At 39.4% G+C, this 22,522-nt stretch overlaps 1 protein-coding gene across 1 annotated transcript in view; it reads left to right on the top strand.

Annotated features, from left to right (window-relative positions):
* Positions 1 to 22,522, top strand: part of LOC146480456 (protocadherin-like protein) — a 43,345-nt gene continuing 20,823 nt past the window's right edge. The window contains exons 1-8 of the mRNA XM_085109627.1: positions 1 to 2,303; positions 9,514 to 9,686; positions 10,455 to 10,761; positions 15,352 to 15,621; positions 16,464 to 17,083; positions 17,976 to 18,378; positions 18,862 to 19,543; positions 20,071 to 21,587. Of these exons, the coding sequence (XP_084965753.1) occupies positions 386 to 2,303; positions 9,514 to 9,686; positions 10,455 to 10,761; positions 15,352 to 15,621; positions 16,464 to 17,083; positions 17,976 to 18,378; positions 18,862 to 19,543; positions 20,071 to 21,587 (5,890 nt within the window). The 5' untranslated portion in view covers positions 1 to 385. The remainder of the gene's footprint in view (positions 2,304 to 9,513; positions 9,687 to 10,454; positions 10,762 to 15,351; positions 15,622 to 16,463; positions 17,084 to 17,975; positions 18,379 to 18,861; positions 19,544 to 20,070; positions 21,588 to 22,522) is intronic.

Raw genomic sequence — 22,522 nt, 5'->3', positions numbered from 1 at the left:
AGAAGCAGACAGTCAGAAGTGTAAACTTGTCAGGACGCTTTGACTAGTATCTACGTTGTTTACAAGAGCCAGAATTATTACTATATTGGAAATTACCAAACGAAAACAGACGTGTGTCAGTACCCGTATCAGCAGTGAAAAACCGGCTTATCTCGCAACCGTGATCTCAGGATAACATAATCATGTTTGCTCGTTTGATTTGCTGAATTACGCGCGATTCAATTGGAAGCGGTGGATTTATAGGCAAGTTTATGCTACACATATCCCTGCGGCAAAGGAGAGCGTAGTGATTATTAAGTTTTCATGAAGATCACTTTTTGTCGAGCTTGCGGGTGGAATAATATTTTTCGTTCACGCGGCAAATCCCGTTGTTTCCGAGGAAAGTATGCATGGAAAACGGATGTTACCACGTGCAGGCTTCCCGGTAAATTGCTATTTATTGCTAGCGATTGTTTCTTGTTCGTACCTTGTCAAGAACGTAAAATCTTTTGAAACTGTTGAAGTAGACGAAGGCTTGCCGCCTGGCAGTGCTATTTTGAACTTGAAACGAAAAGATGGCATTGCTTACTCGCTTTATCAAGACTCTTCCACGGCAGATGGATCAAGTTTGTTCTATGTCGATTCCAATGGAGTTCTTACTTCAAAAGTAACTTTAGATCACGAAGACGAGCGAGGGAACGTGTTTGATTTGCTGGTAATTTCGCGGGAAATCTCCAAAACAGAAGGTGGATTTGGAAGAATCGTGAGCGTTCGAATACTTGATCGCAACGACAACACACCCAAGTTTCCCAAGGATTTATATACTGCGTCAGTGGCAGAGAATAGTCGTATTGGAAGTTATGTTTCGGGCCTTGAGAGCGTTTTTGCCAGTGATTTGGACAGAGGGAAAAACTCTGTACAAAAGTACAGCATCGTGGCTGGCAACGAGGCGGGGAAGTTTGAAGCTGATTTCCACGAACTATCTGGTGTGAAGTTTTTGCGTCTGAAAACCAAGGCGGCTATCGACAGAGAGGAAACGGCATTTTTTGTCTTGACTGTAAAGGTTGAAGACGGGGGAAATCCTGCACTTTCTAGCACTACTCAAGTACGTGTAAACATTCTTGACAAAAATGACCAAACGCCGAAGTTTGAACCACCTATTTACTCAGTTGCTGTCAGCGAGAATGTAGCCTTGGGAACCTCCGTTTTGCAGGTGAAAGCTTATGACGCTGACACCGGTACAAACGGTGAAATTTATTATTACTTTAACCCTGAACACGACTTTTTCACAGTAAATGCTCACACAGGCATAGTGGAGACAGCATCCGAGCTGAATTTCGAGAAGGGAAATTCTTTTGATCTTACCGTGTATGCGGTGGATCGGGGGAGAATTCCGCGACAGGCCAAGACAGATGTGCGAATCCGTCTTGTAGATATAGCGGGTTATCCTCCCTCTTCTCTTGGAGTTGTTTCCAGTGAATTTATACCACCTGCTTTTCACAAAGACGCGTATTTCGTGAGAATCAGAGAGGATTTTCCTGTTGAAGGTGCCATTGTTCGAGTGGAAGCTCACCGGGGAAGCGGACCGCAACTGCGTGAAAAAGCGTGGCGATATATAATTCTCGACCAACCCGCTATTATTCGAACACTTTTCCATATTAACCCTCGAAGCGGGGTAATTACTCTTCGTGAATCCTTGGATTACGAAAATAAAACTACATTTTCTTTCACTATAAAAGCCCAGGACGAACAATCAAAAGATTTGTACGACTCGCAAACTCAGGTAGTGATTGAAATTCAAGATGTAAATGAGAATTATTTCGCGCCAATTTTCGCTCGTTCATCGTCGGTCGTATCGATTTCAGAGAATGTCCAGGAAAATGCCGTCCTTTCAACGCTTTCAGCGACTGACGCCGACGATGGAAGCAACGGAAAAATTATTTTTACCATTACAGGTGGTTCTGGATTGGGAAAATTTAACATTGACCAAGACAATGGCCAAATACGATCACTCGTTCGATTCAACAGTGAAATGGATTCGCAATTCGACTTGCACGTGCGAGCAAGCGATCGCTCTAAACAAGCACCGCTTCATTCGAATGCATTCTTGTTAATCAGACTGAGAAATAACCGACAGAAAAGGCCATTCTATTTTTCTCCAAGGCAGGTTATCAATGTTCGAGAAAACAGTGCAACGGGAACGTTTGTGGCTCTGGTCCGTGCGAAAGTGCGAGGAAGAACTTCAAGAAACGACCGGTCTGTGCTGGAGTATTTTATTTCTGGAGGAAATGACGGCGGAAAATTTTCGTTAAATTCCACTTCAGGTAGGAATGTTTCTACTCTAATTAAACGCTGATGGAATATTATAAGTCAACAAATTCTGTAGAATGTTTGAAGTCTTGATACGTTCGTGGCTGAGGTTTAATCAATTGAATTCCAAATTAAATTGTTTGTAAGCCTTACGTATTGGCGAAAATACCAGAACTTAAAATAAGCTTAAGCTTTATTACCTTCTGAAAAGAACTCTTGTCAATCGTAAATAATATTATATATAATTCACACATCAGAAAGCACAATTTGTGTCGCCCACTATCACCTGCGCATCTTTAATTGAGAAAGGAATTAATCATTGAAATGTACATTTTCATGAGCGGTCGCCGATCGCCGCGAGGTGGGAAAATGGTTATGACGTTCGATTTATGACATGCTATAATCGTTTGTACGTTCATTCTTGGGCTATATTGCCGTCGATTATTTCACTCTCTGCGTGAAAACAAAGTATTGAACCGCAGAGAAAAAAATATTTTTTTTCGAAACAATAGCGTGCATCCCTTAAGATTCAGCTGTAGTATAGATAAACATTCTATTTGCGCAGTCATGATAAATATTGAAAAAAAGGGAGGTTACGGTTTTTCTGGAAAAAAGATTAAAATGCCAAGTTCATGTTAGTTTGAACAGTTTTGCCAATCCTAAAATTATGAATACGTTTGGTGAGATTTTTATTTATTAAAATCCATTAATTGAATATCTGGGATGGGAGAAATAATTTTAAGACAATTTTAATGATTTCATCTTTTCTGTGCAAAATTAGCAGAATGATTAATTGTGTGAAATTTAGTAGCTTTTTTAAAAGGCTTTATTTCAAAAGAGAAACCCATTTTTCATTTCCTTTCATTATCATAGTTTTCAGACATTGATTAAATAAAGCAGTTATGGATGATCCATCAGTCTATCGTGAGGGTAAAAGGTCGAATGAGTTTGTGGAATGACATAATTATGCGAAATACGATTTATGCGGGGAATAAATTAACTGAAGAGCGCATCATATTTTCATGCCAATTTTTTTTTTTACGAGCTTTATTGGGTGCTCCTCTTACGATATATAATATAAATTAAAAAAAAGAAAGAAGCAAGACCCACAATGGGCGGGTGTAACAGGACGAACATCCCACGCGAGGCACTGCCCCTGGATTAAGACCTTAATTAGAACAAAATGAATACTCAAGCATTCGTTACAAGAAAAAAAATTAAGAGTGGCATGGGCACGTTGGGACTAGCGTCCATGTGCAGGGGTAATTGAGTTCATATACCCTCAACAGAAGAGTGCTTATTAATTTGGGGACAAAAAGTTGAAAGGCATTAGGCGAGCAAAAACTGGTTGGGGGTGCTATCTTACAAACATAGTTCCAAAGTTTAACTATTCTGTTAAAGTACGAGGCCTAAAGAGTAGACGTTTTACAAAGAGGAGTACATAGATTAAAGGAATTACCTTGTCTTGTACAACCGTGGGAAACAAAAGATACGTAGTTCAAAACATCTAAATCATTTTATGAGAGCAGCAGGTTTTTTGATGGTGAGCGGACTCTAGCTGAGTATAATAAACAACTTGCCAACAAATCGAGAGTTAGATTGTCTGATCGTCGGTTTAGGAAGAAGTGAGGGTGAAGAAATCAATAAAAACTGTTAATAAATTATAGTTTTCACATTCAAGAACTTTGAGTAAATCCGTGGTAAATTAAATTTCAGTTCACTTTTCTCCTTACGACTTCTGTTGACAAAAAGAACATAGCATGTAGTCTTATCAGGACAAAAAATTGATCCTTTACTGAGGGCAAATACTAAACATTTATCTTAATTTTCTTTTCTTTTAAAGCCTTGGTAAAGGATCAATAATTATTCTCATACTCTATATTCTTGATGATTCATTTATCATGAGCGGGAAAATTGGCGCTTAATTATACCTGAAAATGAGATTGTAAAGGGTGCAAACAACAATTGACCAAAATGTATTTGTGCTAAAAATAGTTTCACATAAGCTCTCGATAATTAAACACCATACTCCTCATCTGCTTTTTTGTTCTAGGGCTTTTTTGCTTTTAAATCTTGAAGTTAGTCTGGGAGGTCTGGCACTGAAAGACCTTAAAGACGGATGTGTTTAGTTCGATAACGCATAAGTGAACTGAACATATCATATATATCAATATTGCCATATTGAGTAGCTAGCTAGTTCAGCAACTTAACTGTGACTTGTGTACGCAGCTCCACAGAAATGTAAGATGAGAAAAGCAGAACATGTTTTCCCGTGAGTTCGGATGCTCTACCACTGAGCTACAGGAGACTCGTGGGAGCTAAGGCCATATACCACACGTTAGACATTCAAATCCTAGCAGTATGCAGGATGTTTGTCCCATGAACCTAGTTTAATGGCCTTAGCTCCCACGAGTCTCCTGTAGCTCAGTGGTAGCTAGCATCCGAACTAGTAATCGGAAGGTCTTAGGTTCGACTCCTGATAGGAGCACTCGGATTTCTTTTTTTCCGAGTATGCCTGCGTCACTTTCTTGAATAAACATCATTCTCATTCATTCACCAGGCTGGAAATATACCATCACATTTCTTTCATATACCACACGTTCGACATTCAAATCCTATCAGTATGCAGGATGTTTGTCCCATGAACCTAGTTTAATGGCCTTAGCTCCCACGAGTCTCCTGTAGCTCAGTGGTAGAGCATCCGAACTAGTAATCGGAAGGTCTTAGGTTCGACTCCTGATAGGAGCACTCGGATTTCTTTTTTCCGAGTATGCCTGCGTCACTTTCTTGAATAAACATCATTCTCAAGATAAAGTATGTTTCCATTTCCATTTCACTTGCAGTGGGGTGTACCCTTGGTTTTAGGGGGGTGGTACCCTTGGTATTAGTGTGGGATGTTTAAAACAGCTTGAATTCTGTTAAGTATTTTTATGAGAACTTACTATACAGTAAAAGAATCAGAATGTTTGGAATGATCAGTTGAAAGTTTATTTGCTAAAAAATTAAAAAGAAAAAAAATGTGATGGACTAACATCAGCTCAGGATATAAGTGGAATTTTCCTAGTCACTTCATGCTTTAGAATCCAGAGTTAGCTCTGGCTTTTTGTTGGCCTTTATGCCTACTGCAAAGACCTTTCATAACAAAAATGACTGTTAACATAATTTTTTGATCATGGTCACACACTCAGTCCTCATAAAAGTATGAAGGCCCTTGATTGAGTCTTGCTTTTTTTGTCAAATCTGATAAAAAATTTTATTGCAGGGAAGGCTGCCTCAGTATATACATGAATTGGTATTGTAAGATAATAATTATTGATTAGCAGGGCTTGGTAGAAAAAATACCACATGATGGTTTGGCCTTTATATAAATTATTTTTTCATATTTTAATGTTTGGTCTTAATATTGAAATTTCTTTAAATTATTGGTTTTAATTTGGCGTAGACTGCTCATCATGTGAGGATGAACTTGGTTCTATTTTAATTTTTGACCTTATTTAGGCATGAATATGACAAATTAAAAATTAGCTTAAAATTGCCTTTGGCTAGAAACTAAAACATTAAAACGAAACCAAAACAAAAGAGAATCTGCAGAATGTTTAATTGGTTTATTTCACCTTTCTTTCAGTTCAAACAAAGAACAAATTAAAGAAGTCATTCATGATTCATGGGTTGAGCTGCTTCAGTTTTAAAGTGAAAAGTCGATGAAGAAATTAAATGGATATTTTTAAAATATGCAGATTTTAAATCCAATTTCACTTCACAGGCTTTTGAATTAAGCCTCCAGGCAAAAAAATAATACATCCAAGCAAAAAACATTGTTTAATGTGATTTTGTGGCAGCCAGTCTGTATGCTAATTACTAAAGGCAGTTTTAAACTATTAAACTTGGACAATTTTCTGCGTCGTGCTATTTAGCTCAGTCCAACTAATTATTGTAACACTCAGATTACAAAGAGAAGACTTTGCCAGGCAGACTGCAATCTTCTTAAAAGCCAACACGGCACTGTACCGTCAGCAGTGCCTTAAATTGCAACATATTTACAATAAGGATGGCTTTCAGGAGAGAAATAGCCTGGTTGGGGAAGGAGGTGTCTGTTATCAACATTATTAAATGACCCACTGCTACATTCAGACAGCCAGCAATTTTGCTGCCTAACTCTTACACTTAACATAGTTAATAACAGAGATGTGAGGCGTACTGATATACGTAATGTAATTGGACAGTACACATACAGTTCTCATGCCGAGTAACTCCCCATGTGTATTGTGCAGTTTCAGAAAAAATTCATACCAACCCCATGCCAAAAAGACTCAATCTGTCCACGCAACACAAAGGCCAGAATTGAAAGCTTTTATGCAAGCAGCTAGGGAAGAATTACCAAATCATACCCCAGTAAAAATATAGGCATGATCACGCTGGATCACGGGCGTGATCACAAACCGTGATCACGCGAAAAAACTTTTTACACGTGATCATGCTGTGATCAAGCCCATGATCACAGAAAAAACGAGAATCACACCTGAATGGCTGATGACCGTGATCGCTCCCTAAATCACGGTGGCGTGATCACGCACTTTTTCAATAGAGGACTGAATTTCGAATTGAATCGCTTCGATAATAAGCAAATTATCTATTATGGTTGACAAGCGTAACAACTTATGTCAGTACAGTGCGCGTGCCTTAACATTATAAACACAGCAGTCTGCAGATAAAGTTGTTTTGCGGTACGTAAGTTTATTTATTTTTGTGTACAGAATAAAAATGAACACCAGTGGAATACACTAAAATAGTATACATTTTGACAAGTTGAGAACTACAAAGGTTTATTAAACGTGAACTAATATTTTTTGGATTCAGAAGAATGCTAACCAGGAATCACTTTCTAAAATCATCGTTATTATATTATGTGATCGTGTTGCTCACCTCAATAATTCTGGAACGTTCTTCCATATTGACTTTCCCGTCTATAAATGCCGACTAAAATTGACAACTTGCAAGAGTCATTTCGTTTTACAGCAGACCAAAGAAGTCGTCAGAGTTCTCGATCAGAGTACATTTATCGCGACGAACTTCAAACATCCAAGCAGCTACACAGTCAATCCGAAGGAACAGTCTGTTGTTTACAAAACGGCCGGGTGCAGATCTTTGCTTCAGAAAAGCAAAACATTAAACCGTTTTCCAAAGTGATAAGAGAAGATACTTCGCATTGAAAAGGTTCCCGCTCTTCTAAGTCAAATTACCAACGGTCAAGTTTATTTTCAGGACAATTTTTGTAACGTGATTAGGAAGAGGTAATTCGAAAAAGGTTAATGACATTTGGCCAATAAGATTAAACCCGCAGATGTCTCAAGAGACCTTGTAGATAAAATTCCGACACGCACGTGTCACGGAATTCAGAGTAAAGGCGCTATTTTTCTCGAAACTGAAGTTAGAATTGTACTTAATGGAAATATTTTTCAGTGCTTCGTCGCGAACATGCAAAAAAGCAGCCTTGAGTTTTCGCCTTGGATCGAGTAAGTAAAATAAATCGAGCATAGAGGGCAACATATGCTACAACATATCAGGATTGCATTTGCATTTGATCGTCCAAATGTAAATTAATTAATTCTTTATTATGGTCGTTTAAAAAGCTGCTATAAAATGTTGTACAGGACTGATGAACGGAGAAAAAAATGCGTGAAACCATGAAACCTGTGAGTTAAAGATTGAACGACACGCAGTAAAGAAAGATTCAGTTGTCCCGAGTTTTAAGCGCGGTAAGTGTGCCTGCTAACAAAATTACTGTCAACCACGGCATCGTTAATTTACTAGAATAAAAGATTTTTTTACGCCATTAGTGTTACAGATATTTTGGACCATTTGAATGAGATTTATATGCAGTTTGGTTGTTTTTGTTGTTCAGTTTTACTCCAATGAATAATGTTTGAACAGTTAAGGCATCACCGATCATACGTGATCACGCCATCACTGTAGAGAATCACGGTCACTGGAGTGATCACGCGTTGCTGAAGGCGTGATCACGGTGAAAGGAATGATCACGCTGTGATCACAAAATATTTTTACTGGGCCGGGGTAGTGAGGCTAAACCGAGAAACAGAAAAAATGCTGATCAGTGGCTTTACTTCTCTATTCGATAGAGAAATTAAAGATGATGAATATTAATATATTCTTAATTATAGTCAAAAATAAAATTATCTAAATGTTTCTTGTGGTGAAACGACACTCGCAATGGACTTCTTGCAACCATAGCAACAGTTACAACTGGTGTTCAGGGATGCGCAATGGTCAATGGTCACTGCTCCTATAGAATATTATAAAGCATAAAGTGGCTTATAAAACATAAGTGCAGGCAATTCTAAACGAACTTGTACTGACAATTCCACTGAGATTCCAAAACAATTACAAATCCTTTTGGAAGGATGAGGAATGTAGACTTAATAAGGCCTGTTTAAACGATTTCAAGATTTGCCCAACATTCATTCAACAAAAGTTGAATCGATGTTGAATGAAAGTTTAAACCAATTTAAATTTGAGTCAACACACTTTCAACAAACTTACAACATTTTTTACTCTCTCAACAATGTTGAACGACCTGTTCAAATGCCCCTGACATTTGGTTCAACAACTGTGTTCAACGCATGTTGAAGCGAAATGCTCATATCTTTTCAATTTTTAACTGGAGAACGTTTTAAAATTTTTAATCATTCACACTTTTGTTGAAAGTGTGAACAACATAATTTAGGTTTTTATGGGGTGATAATTTAGGGAATTAAACATTTATAGAAAACATGCAAGTAATATTTCTGAGATGCAAGAATTTCCCTGCAATTTACACAACAGCTATCAAATTTAATTTACTTTGTAATGTAATATATTTTTGATTAACCAAAAAAATACTATATAAATTCCTGTTTATGCGTACATGTAACTATGTTTTGACACTTGTTAAATTATTGATTAATTACGTGTAAGTTGAGTTTCTTCATCATCCCAAGCTACCATTTTGGTTGCTTGCCAATATAAGACACTGAGTTATAAGTTTGAGAGTGAGAGCATATTATAACAACTGTTTCTTGTCTATGCAACCATAATGACAACAGGGACCAGAACTCAAACAAATAACCCTTAGATTTAAAAAAATTGTATGCTTTAAATACTTAAGAACATAAATATATGAATGCTTAATTTGAATATTATTTATTAAAATTAATCTCTTTTTTCTAGGAATAATCTCCACATCAGGACCTGTTGATCATGAGACAAAGGATCTGTACATCCTTGATGTTCGTGCACATATTAAGGGTGCTCATCCCTCAATGAGTTCACTATCTCAAGTTGTTGTCATGGTAACAGACGAAAATGATAACACCCCATCCTTTGACCAAGACCAATACAAGGTGGGTATATAGGCTGGGGAGTAATAAGCCCCTAATTACTTTTAGACCTCTAATTTAATATTTGTTATGAATTGAAAAATCAGAATAGGGCTTCCAAACATTTAAAACTTTTGCCAGTTCTTTAACTTAAAAGAAAATAGTATTTTTAAAGGGATATACAGCATGGAGATAGGTGGGGTCCTTGCAGGGTACCCCTTTGCACTTCTCGGGGGTGGGGGGATGCTTGAAAAAATTTTAGGTGGGTTATGCCATTATGATTATAGGGACTAGGAACCTCACCTACACTATCACATATATTTTGGACTGGGCAGGAAGAGAATGTTTTTATTTAACAAGTCTTTGTACATTATTTCACTATCTGTTGTTAGTTTTTTTTTAGTTAGAACAGCAGAAATACAAAAATGTCTATCCAGCACAGAAATGTGTGACTTAATTTTTAATTCAGTGTTTGAACTGATTGATGTTTGGTGGAAAAGTTAATATAATACCCCACTACAGACACAAATGCCAAAATCGGTGCCTTTTTATTACAAACTTGGGAGGTCAAAAAAAGGACTCCATCCAGGGACACATGGCCATACAGCATTATTAGACGTGGGGCATAAGCCCCTAGGTTTCACAGCTTTTTTTTTTTTTTTTTTTTTGGGGGGGGGGGGGGGAGGGTTAAAGCAGCATTCCCTCATAGCTCTCTAGTTCATGCCTGTATAAATGGTTCATATGAGATAGTTCTCTGTCTTAGTTTGTATAATACCATTTTCTCATCCTCAGGTGAAAGTTACTGAAAATATGGGCTCCATATCAAACTTGCTGTGTCTGGCAGCTAATGATCCTGACTCTGGAGAGAATGGAAACATCACATATTCCATACTCTCAAGCACAGGGCCTTTTGCCATTGACCCTATAACTGGACTCTTGTCTGTTGATGAATCTTTGGACTATGAAGAACAGTCACTGCACAGAGTTGTTGTACAGGCAGCTGATAATGGTGTACCGAGCCACCAGGCCACAACAGAGGTGGAAATTCTTGTACAGGATGCTAACGATGCTCCTGTATTCTCACAGGATCACTATATGGGTATGTTTTCCGTATCAGAATTTACTATTATATTTGCTAAGTTTGTTCAATATATAAACTTGATTCCCACCTCTGTTCTCTTGGAGTAAATGTAGTCCTGCCACTGGGGTGTAGTTTTACACTAATTTGCTCGAATTTGTATTTTTACGTTACAATCAGAATGCCTGCATGTACCAGTACCTACATAACATATATAGCAGAGTCCCCAACCCCCTGGAACATGGTACACAGGGTAGAAGGGATTGTGGGGGGGAGGGGAGGCTCAGTAATTATTGTTATGGTCTGATTTATTGTTTATATACTATATAGATCATATTAAGTATATTGTTATGCTTAGTAATAATGATTTTTTACATTGATTAAAAATTATATTATTATTTTAATAGCATCATTAAACCTAAGGATGGTGCCTACTTTTGTTACTGCGCATACGTTCTGCGCATCTCGAGATACTCTGGTTTCCTATGGGTGGTGCCTGCTAATACAGGAATATTTTTGTGTGGATTAAAACTATACAGAGAAAATAGAACTTAGCAAATGCTTTTGGTATCTCGAAAGAAAATTGGGGGTAACCATGCATTTTTCAGGAGAAGACTCTTTTAAGATATTGCACCAGGATAAGGTTAATGTCTTGTGCCTATTAGGCTCAGTTTGGATGGAGAAATTAGGTTTCTTGTTCTCTTAATGGGCAAGTTCTGTTTAGCCATGTTAAATAATGCTCTTCACCTAGTGTACCTAAAGGTGTTGGTTAATTTTCCACAAGCTTTGCACCAGGAGAGTAGACCATTTCCGAGCTGCTTTGAACCTCATTATGAAAGCGAGGCTAAATACAAAGTTTTTGTTATGAAAATTAGTTTTCATTCATATGCAAACAAAACTAATTTTCATATAAAAAGTTTTGCACTTAGCCTCGCTTTCATAGTGAGGTTCACAGCAACTTGGAAATGGTCTGTTCAGTTTGGTTGCAAGTGAAGGCTGTTCAGACTGACTCACATCCAATGTTACCCCATCCTCCTTAATTGTCTTAATGTCCACCTTGCCACATTAACTTCTCAGGGGATATTAAAAGCCCATGCCACTGTTGAAGAGAGAAAGTTCTGTGGCACTTGCTGTTGTTGTGTGCCCTGCAGTCCACATTCATATATGGGTTAGATCAGGGTGGGGTGGGTGAGTTGATGAATGGCATAATAGTGGTTGTCATTAATGTACCTTTAAATAAGCTGATCTCTTTTGTCCTCCTGACTGAGGTAAAATTAATAATGCATTTGATATGATTATACAAATCAAAGGTTTGTAATGTCAGTGCTAATTGCAACCAGATTCCCCTTCAGTCTTATACAGGCCAGGCCCTTTCCTCTCCTTCTCATCTTCCTGACACCTGCTCGTTGCCTCCCTACTTGTATGGAAAAAATTATACTGCAAAATAACGCATCGTGAGTAGGAATAGTTGAAGGTAAAATGCCATATATGTCATTATCTGTGTTCATCTGTAAAATTGAAAGTACTGAAACAGATGCACTGATGCACAGCTGTGCTTGCATACATGTTTTTCAACTTTTGAGCAACATCATCACTGCACTGCACATTTACCCATGAGAATTAACTAGGCTTATTCACTTTAACCAGAACCAACCCCTAACCCATTTGAGTAAATTGCTTTAATATATTCTAGCTAATCTGTTCTAGTAATATATTCTAATGCATGAATTATCATTAACTAATCATGCGCTAGTAATATATTCTAATGCATGAATTACCCATTAACTTTCATGTATACCTGCAGTCAGTTCCTTATAATAAATTAACAATCTTCACAAATCTTAATTATATAAGTTCTTTAAAACAGAGTACACTCATACATATAATACATCAGCATGGACTAGGGTCCTACAAATGATATTTTAAGTTGTTTGCAGCTAATTCTCTTTACACATTTTCATTGATTCATTCATAGCTGCAAAAGTTAACTTGTGATTCCTCTATAATTCAGTAACAGCCTTGGAATCCGCCAAAATCGGAACAGATCTTGTAGCTGTCTTTCTTGTGTCTGATGAGGATGCTGATGCTGTTAAGGGTAACACTGAGCCCTCTGTTTGCATTTGTGTTCTGTCTGTTTTGGTTCTTTTCTGTTTCTTAAATCTTACCTAATTGTTTCAAGACGCTGACTTCAACAGAATCTTAGATTAAGTATAGCGTCAAGCTATTTTCTGTGAAGGATAACACTGAGCCCTCTGTTTTCATTTATGTTCTTTCCTTTTATTTTTTTACTTTTTCTTAAACTTTTCGCCCAAAAGCACTGACTTAAACAGAACCCAACAAGGTGAGCATAGCCCGGCTTCTTTGTAGTTCTGTTTTGTTTTCTTGTTATTTTATTCAGGTCTTCCTTCATTCCTTCCACCCTCCCTTCGTTCCTTTCTTTCTCTCTCCGACCCTCCTTTCCTTCGTTTCCTTTTTCTTTCCTTCCTTCCTTCCCTCTTTCTTTTGTTTCTTTGTTTGTTTGCTTGTTTGCTTCTTCCTTCCTTCCTCCTTTCTTCCTTTCATGTTTCCCTCTTGTTTTTGTCTTCTTAATACGTCTTCTACTAACTCAAACAGTAAACAGTATCAACTAAAACGACACACCAGCCCTCTCTTTTACCATCTGCAGCCTTTCTTTTTGGTTATTTTTGTACTCTTAATGTGACATCCTCTAAATTCAAGCTTGAAGACACTGACTTAAAACAAAACCTTGCTTTACGGGTAAAGCACCAATTCCTTCTTTTTTTTTTTTTTTTTTCCCTTGGTTTTTTTGGTTCTTTCTGTTTCCAAAATGTGACTTACTTGGATTTCAATACGGCTTCACTGGAAATGTTTGATTCCTCCTTTTACATTCTTTGTTGTTGGTGCTTTTTTCTGTTTTGATTTAAAGACACTGAATCAAATGAAACCACATGTTTCGAATCCCATTCCTCTGCTGAATCAATTTTACTCAAGACAACAACTTAAGGAATTACAACTACGCAATCCTTCACACTCTAAGAAACACGTGTCGTTCCATTACACAGTCACTTTCTAACAGCATCTATTAACGTTGACTAACCTTTCACAGGCAACTTCAAGGCAACATTAACTTGTAAAAACTAAGACCCAGAAGAGAGAAATTATCACCTTGTCGCTAGCTGCTGCTTCAGGGGTAATGAAACTCGATGGCTGGCTTTTGGATGACCTGATGCCATAACTAGACGAGCAGAAGGTTTTCCTAAAATGCGTTTTAGCACATTAGTTAACAATGTGCAAGTAAAAAGCGTCTGATAAAACGTTGTTGTCATTGAGCTGTTGTGTAAAGCAAAATAATGGCAAATTTAAAGCAGACGATAAAGCTCTTTCAATTTATTGCCCCCCTCCAGTGCGAATATTCCTGCTTACATGTCATCTAGAGCCTCTAAGGCTCTGGCAACAAGTGGTGAATGCACCAAAAAACTAACAGTGCTGTACACGCATGCAGACGAATTACGGGCATCAAGGCAGCTGAGACTCAGCTGAACACTTGTTTTATCTACAAGCTTAAACTGTCTTGGCGACTGTACAATCATTGTAGAAACGGCACTGAACTACGTTAATAACAACTTTGTATACAAATGGAGAGATATTAAACGGGACAGGTATTGAAGGACAGGTAACGGATCACAGTTCACTCTACTGCCAACTTACAGTCTCTATAAAGCACTTTGCGTGTTGGTGTTATGTTTTTTTTTAATTCATTGTTTTTGGCGGACAAGGAGCAGCACTTGATTTGATATTAGGGATATTCAGATCGGAGAACGGTTACCAGACCAAACCTGTCACAATGCGCATGCTTCAGAGGCCATAGCAACTTCGTTCCTAGGGCCTTCTTATCTCTTCTGGTTAGCAGCATGGAAGAGCTGGGGTCTGGGAACAAGACTGGTTGGAAATTCAAATTTAAGTCCTACTAGCATCCAATATTATTAATCTCGTACTCCGGACTGGAAGTCCCTACGTTTTAGCATTTCAATGTGCAGCTAGTGCTCTCCAGGTAAAGAAAGAAGCATTGCTGTCGTTGTTGTTGTTGTTGTTTCTTCAATTTCCCAATCTAAAGACTTGAGCTGTCAATAGCCCATTTTACAGTTGTGCGCTTAGTGACCTGGCCTTTGATTGGAAGCGAGGCTGGGGGTGACCTTGTTTTGATACAAACCTGACTGCTTTTCATGTGTAGATCATGCTGGTCTTATGCTTACTAGTTTTCATTTACATTACATATGAAAAGCAGTCAGGTTTTTATCAAAACAAGGTCACCCAAGCCTTGCTTCCAATCCAAGGTCAGGTTACTAAGCACACAACTGTAAAATGGCCTGTTTTGGAGTTTAATCAATCAAGTTTACGAGATGGCGATTGGCAATCAGTTACGCTGATGAATGCCACATGTCAAGATTATCAAAATCCTAGTTTCAGAATTAATTCTAGGTTGATCTCTACTTCAGATTGACACGGAAGTACACCAGTGCTCTCACTTGTTCGCCCCAAAAAATTTTCCGAATTTGTAACCACTGGCTGAACCAACCCTCTAATAACAAAACCTCTCTCCTTACATTGCAGTGAATGTGCTAGAAAACTCGGACGTCGAAGGAACAGTGGCTGTCCTAGATACGTCAGACCAGGACAGAGACAAGAACGGAAAGTTCACTTGCAGCATGGAGGATATGGACCTGGACACCATGGATACGTTTACTGTGAGAAGGACCCCAGAGGGATGCGCGCTGGTGCTGTCGGGATACTTGGACTGGTCTTCAGCCAATCAATATTCTTTATCGATCCGCGCTACGGACCGCGCTGAAGCTGCCCAGCGGATGTCAGCAGTCGCCTCTGGTAAAGAAATTACTGTTCTTCGGCTTCTATGATTGCATTTACAGCAGCTCAGGAAGATTTGTATGAAGACTACGGAATTTCCTTACTTCTTTCACGCCTTTTTACAAGGGTGATGTTTAATTTTGGACAGTTTGCAAATTTCTCCCGTGATAAAATTAGTGACTGAATCAAAATTTTCGCGTTTTGAACAAAACGGAACTATTTTGAAAGTAAGTGTTATGCAAAAATAATTTGTCAAGAAAGTCTCTTACGGTGAAGTCGACTTAAAAGTTCTGTTTTTACGATGTTTGTCAAACAAAGTTCGAAGTAAAAATGTACAATAATTGAGTTGAACTATTTTGCTTTCAACGGTTGCTCGTTTATCATGGTGAAAACGAAGTTCTTTAAAGACGGTTTGGTTTTTCTACTATGCTCTGTTGCATTTACATGTTTTAAGAAATGTTTTAAAAGCGGTTTTGTTTATTTCCCTTTAATATGACAATTTAACAATAACTATGTGACAGGAAACAAACAAACAACAACAACAACAAAATAAAAGAATAAACGAAATTAAAATCCGGAGGTCGAGTTCAACAGTGACCGCCTGCCACATCCTTGAAAGTGGCGTAAAAAACGTCTTAAAATAGACCTTTATCGCACGGCGGCCATGTTGAGTCTCAGGAGAATAAAAAGCTTTGTTTTTGCGCGGCAAACCTCGCACTGAATTCACGTCTGGCCGAGGCTTGCCGCTCGTAAACAAAGCTTTTTATTCTTTTTATTTCAACATGGCCGCCGAATGATAAGGGTCTACTGTTGATGTTTTTTCGTGTTTTAACAGTGGAGGTTGTTGTTTGCTTTTGCAGTGACCATTAACGTACAGGACACCAATAACCATGATCCTGAGTTCCTGCAGTCTTCATACTGGGTTTCCCTACCGAACGATGCTAACATGGGTGCGACAGTGTTGGCGGTCAAGGCACGTGACTTTGACGAGGGCGCTAATGCTGATATAAGATACAGACTATCAAGCGACATGTTTAATGTTCACCCAACTAAAGGGATCATAACGCTCAAACAGGGCCTAGGATCCGTAACCAACAAGAAGTACGAATTCTCTGTCAGAGCAACAGACCAGGGGACCCCTAACAGACAGTCAGCTGTGAGCGTGTCGGTGTCAGTTCACTCGTTATCTTTCGCCCCACCAAGATTTGTCAGACCAGTTTATCGCAAAGTGGTCCCTGAAAATCTCAAAACAGGCACGGTGCTCTTGACGGTGCATGCCCAGAAAATCATTGGTCGTGGTAGTTCTATCGAGTACTTTATCGTGGGTGGCGATCCGCTGAACCAGTTCAGCGTGGGCACTCGTAGTGGGATGCTTACTCTCAGAAAGCAGTTGGATTATGAGAAAGTAAAGCAGCATGTGTTGGTTGTGCGTGCGGTGCAAAAGGGGTTTTCACGTGACCAGCCTTCACTGCCAACAGAGGTAGGTTCATCGCTGTCTCCAATTCAGAAACAAAAAAAAAATTATGCCAATTTGCGGAGTTCTACAAGTTTTCAAAAATGCCAATACAGCTATAGTACAGCAGGGCAGCGTACTGCCCACTAGCTTTCATTTGAATGGTTACACTTGAACATTGGTGAGTTAAATGTATTTATAATGTACAAATGTTTCTAGTTATTAGACACTGGTGTATAAAGGAATCTTGTACTCTGTTTTAAGCTGACCTCAGATTCATTGTATTGTGTTTTGCAATGTCATGTAATTTGGAATTTGATTAAATAAGAACAGCACAAGGGGAAAATACCGCTGAAATTTTTCATTCAGAAACAGCACTTCATGAAAGTACTGCTAAAACGCTTTCGCTGGAATTGCCACCCTTAGGGCGCGTTCTTTTGGGACTTTTCTGGAATAGGAATACTCGGAATAGACGGTATTCGAGTTCTTTTGGGAACTATTCGGTTTTCGGATAACAGAATGAACAGAATGAAAGGAATACGGTTTACTCGGAATAGACAGGACACCCGTTCTTTTGGGAAATTTTTGGCGGTAAATCATACGCGGCCGCTCGCGCGTGAAGACATAGTAGTTCTCAGGTCACCTCCGCCATGGGTATTCCGTTTCCAGATTTTAGGAGCGTTCTTTTTGAAATTGAATTTCCGTGCATTCTGTCATTCCTAAACCGGAATAAGAATAGCTAGAATAGCTCCAAAAGAATGTACCCAAAGAATTACCTTGTACAGCATAATAAACAGCAAAATGAGAGACTATGTCACGATCGCTGCCTTCTCTGTGCGTGTCACGCAGGCTAATTGCTTGCGCCGGGCTTAGACGTGACAATACTTGTTCAAATTAATTTTTTTTGTTTTACTTTAAGGTTAAAGTGATCATAAATGTTACAGACGTCAACGACAATCGGCCGCGGTTTGCTCTCCCAGTTGACCCATTCGTCATATCAGTGGATGAGTTTCAGCCTCCTGGGACGTTAGTCACTGTTGTAAAAGCGTTTGATAAAGACACTGGAAACCATTCATCCATCACCTATAGACTAAACGATGACAATTTTCAAATTCACTCCGTTCTTGGAACTATAACGACCAGGAATGAGCTATATCATTCACAGGGTGCCTCGCGCTCTTTTACGGTCACAGCAACAGATTCCACCCCTCCCTACTGGAGGGCTACAGCAAATATTGTGGTAATGGTAACTCGGGCCAGTCCCCCTCCCCAGTTTCCAAGTCAGGAGTTTGCTGAATTCGTGCCGGAGAGCATTCCCGTTGGCAAGTATTTTTATTGTTTGTTAATTTTGTAAAAAGATACGATTTCATACTTTTTTAAGTGGCCTAAAATGGTGACATTAATTATTGGTGTACCGGTGACAATAGGGACCCTCAGATTTGACTACGAGTAAGAGATAACAGCATTCTTTCAATAATTTGGTGATAGAACGATTGTAGATGAACACTAACAATTCAACGCGGCAAAATATATTTTACTTTCGTAGAAAAATCTTGGATAGTGTTACTTTCAGCCATACACATCTATTAATGGCTAATTTCTACAACGATGCAGTATCTTTCACACGAAAAGCAAAGTTTAGGAACAAGTTACACACTCGCGCACCACAAGACTAGGGCGGTCTTTGGAGATGTCGACGTTAATTGTGTTCGAAGTGACTGTGATCAAAATCTTTCCTGTTGGGTGTAAACGGTTAATATCTCCTCATATGCCTTCTCCCTTTTTTTTTTTTTTAAATTTTACAGGAAAGTCCTTGATTCATTTTATTGCCCAGCAAGATAGTCGCTCTACCCTGAAATACTGGATTGCAAAAGGTGACATTGATAACCACTGGTGCATAGACACAACGGCGAAGATCCGAGTGAATAAACGGCTGGATCACGAGCAGGGAGATTCGTATCACCTTGCGATCAGTGTGGAAGACAGGCTTAGAACATATGCTGGACCTAGCGTGCTGTTCAATATAGAAGATGTCAACGACAATGCACCTGTGTTCAGTTCCAGTAGCTACAAGTTTTACATCTCGGAGAATTTACCCGATGATCAGATAGTGGGGCGCGTTTTTGCTGTGGATCGCGATGAAGGGTCGAATTCCCTTATGAAGTACTCAATTGTCGGCGTAGAGGATGTTCGATCTGATGGCAAATTCGCGATAGATTCCACGTCTGGACTTTTAAAAACGACGCAGACATTGGATAGAGAGAATATGCAACAACACGTGATCATAGTGCGTGCGGAGGACCACGGGAAGCCGCCTCTAAGCTCCGTGTCACGTGTTACTGTTGTTGTTTCTGATGTAAATGATAACGAACCCGTGTTTGCCGCGGAGTTGTTCAGTGCCTGGGTACAAGTTGATGCTAAAACTGGGTCCAGGATTTTCGCTGTGGTGGCATCCGATGTGGACTGGGGAGAGAATGGAGTCCTGAGGTAAGATCAGAAGAAGATGGACATTAAAGCTTGTAGTTTTTAACCCAAGGTGTTGTTACACAAAATCACACATTAACCAAGTAAATTGCTGAACGTGAGAGATCCTTATACCTCAGGGGAGAACGTTGTTCTATGTAATTTCGAACTGCCATTGAAAGTTCTCGATAACAAGCGAACGTGCTGTTCGTAATTTGGCGTTGCACAGTGATAGCCAAGGGTGAATTATGTGGCTGTTGAAAACTGAGGAATCCCTAAATATTTTCTAATGCATACCTATCCGATAACTGTTTTGCAACACGCCTGGGGTAGCACAGGAATCTGCCTGCTACACCATGATCCACTTTCAAAACCGGAGCTGCGCAACAGCGCTCGAGCCAAAAAAATCTTGCTAAAATCAACATTTGATGCGTGAAGAGAAGGGCTATTGCTTTAACCGAACAAGAGAGGTAACCTTTATTGTAAAAGTGTTCAATGCATGTTGCCTGCGTGTATGAAGGTAGAATTTTAGTTTTCTGTGTTCATTTCAGGTACTCAGTCATTGCAGGAAATGAGGAGAATCTCATCACTATTGACCCTGGAGATGGTTCAGTCATCCTCGCTCACCCTTTGACGTCACTAAAGCCAATCAAATTCAAAGTTGAGGCACGTGATCTCGGGCAGCCTGTTAGAAACGCCACCGCTGACGTCATCATTTGGATTCACGCCGTCCCAGGCCCTCCACGATTTCTTTCACCCTCCTATGTAGCGCAGGTAACGGAAAATGAAAAGGCGGGAACTGAAGTGATTCGCTTGGAAGCAGCGAGCGTCGACCCGGTGATTTCTTACAAAATCTTAAACGGAAATGAAAATGAAGATTTTCATTTACAGCCAGAGACAGGCCTGATCACCACAACAAAACTGCTGGATTACGAAACTGTTGCTTACTACGAACTCGTTGTCATGGCGATAGACAGTAGTAATAGAATGAATTACGTAAAAGTAGCTGTGTTTGTCAACAATGTTAACGATAACGAGCCGTACTTTGTCGCTATACGCGACGGAGCCATTGAAGGGCAGATTTTAGCGGATGCAATATCTGGTAGTCACGTGGTGTCGGTGAAGGCACGTGACCGGGACACAAGTGATGTTATTACATACAAGATTCTCGATGAGTTGGCAGCAACATATTTTCGTATTGACGCGGAAGGAAGGTTAATAACTAAGAAAATTCTTGCAGGGCTTTATTCACCATACATATTCAGAATTGAAGCCGTGGATAATGGGATTCCGTCTAAAAGCGCCTTTACGTCCGTAAGGATTGTTTTTCTCAAATATCACACTCAACAAAAAGAACTACAAGTTAGTGCTTCCGAAGACATAAAGCAGGATGCCGTAATTATCAAAGTGAAAGATTCTGCTGGCATTAAGAATCCACGATTTTCAATTATTTCTCCTGCGGGGACACCTTTTCGCGTTAGTGCAAAGAGCGGAGCCATTACTACTTTACGCCCTCTGGACTTTGAGACGACACAAAATTATACCATAATATTGCAGGTACAGAACTCTAAAGAGTTAAACGACTACACCAATATTGACGTGGTAATCAATATTCTCGACGTGAATGACAATTCGCCAGCTTTTACCATGAACAAAACCGAAGGCTTATACTTGGCCAAGGTCAACAGAAACCCCGTCCAGGGTACGGTGGTGTACAAACTGACAGCATCAGATCGAGACTCGAGAGGTCATCTGCGTTACTCGCTGGTCAGCAGAGATAATAATGGCGTGTTTGAAGTGGAAGCTGAGAGCGGGAATGTGAAGACACGTGGACAGCAGGTGCTCATGGCGGCGTTTTACAACGTGACTGTACGCGTGAGCGACAGCGACACGCCCTTGCGCCACGTGAAGGCCGTACTGCACGTGCAAGTGGGAGAATATCCTCCAGTGTTTAGTATGGAAGAATATGTATTTACTATCGAGGAGAACACACGGAAGGGATTCACGATCGGCTTCATCAAGGCACGGAGCTATTCTGGTGCCTCGCTTTCGTACACTGTTGTGCATGGTAAGTCAAACTCTTTTTGGGTGCGGTTGGAAGGGGAGTTGTGTGAAGGCACTTCGATGAGTAACCTTACTGGAGAGTGGCGCTTGATTAGATTTATTCAGTTCTTGTAAGGAATTGTTCGTATTAAGCCATTGTTTACACCAAGTCCAGAAAACATCAGTAACCTAAGGTATGAAGCATTTACTGCTTGTTTTTTTGAGGGTTAGCTATTCATAATGAAAGCAACAATAACCCTTCATGCTTAAACATTTATATAACTGTACATATGAACATACCGTTGAACATTCTACCCAGCCATAAATATAAAACGTGATTTCGATTTGAACGATGACTTTGCTTGGACTATAACACTTTCTCCAAGGGATCAGGTGGTGTTTACACATGTCATTTCATCCAGGAACAAGTTTCTTCCCAGGACAAGTTTAGGACGAGTTTCGTACGACAGAGGGATTGTTAACCTCTTCTCCAGGGTCTCTCCTCTTTACGTCCAAGGGACGTAAAGAGGAGAGGCCCTGGGAACGAGGTTGGAGGATTGTCAGTTCCTCAATCGTAGCAGACTCTTCATAGCTTCTGGAGTGGAGAATTTTGAGCATCTTTCAAAAACTCATTAATAATTCATAAGCCCATTGACCTATCAAATGATCGATAATACAACACGTGCAATGACTTTATATCGATTAAACTCCTCCTTATTAGTATGCGGTGTTTTATGTAATAGATCAAACATGAGGAAGAGTGTTTCATCAGATATCCAAACACTGAGAAGTAGGTTGAAAAAACGAGGTGCAGCCGAGTTTTTTTAAACGACTTCGAGGTGTTTGGATATCTGATGAAACACACTTTCGAGTGTTTGATATGGCTTCTCAAATGATCAATAATTTTTGGAGAAATTCAAGGCTAAAGTTGGCAAAATTTTATGGTAATTAGCATCACAT

This window comes from Pavona decussata, unplaced genomic scaffold, assembly GCF_977016875.1.
Source record: "Pavona decussata unplaced genomic scaffold, jaPavDecu1.1 SCAFFOLD_53, whole genome shotgun sequence".
NCBI lineage: Eukaryota > Metazoa > Cnidaria > Anthozoa > Scleractinia > Agariciidae > Pavona > Pavona decussata.
This window is presented reverse-complemented; position numbering and strand designations above follow the sequence as displayed.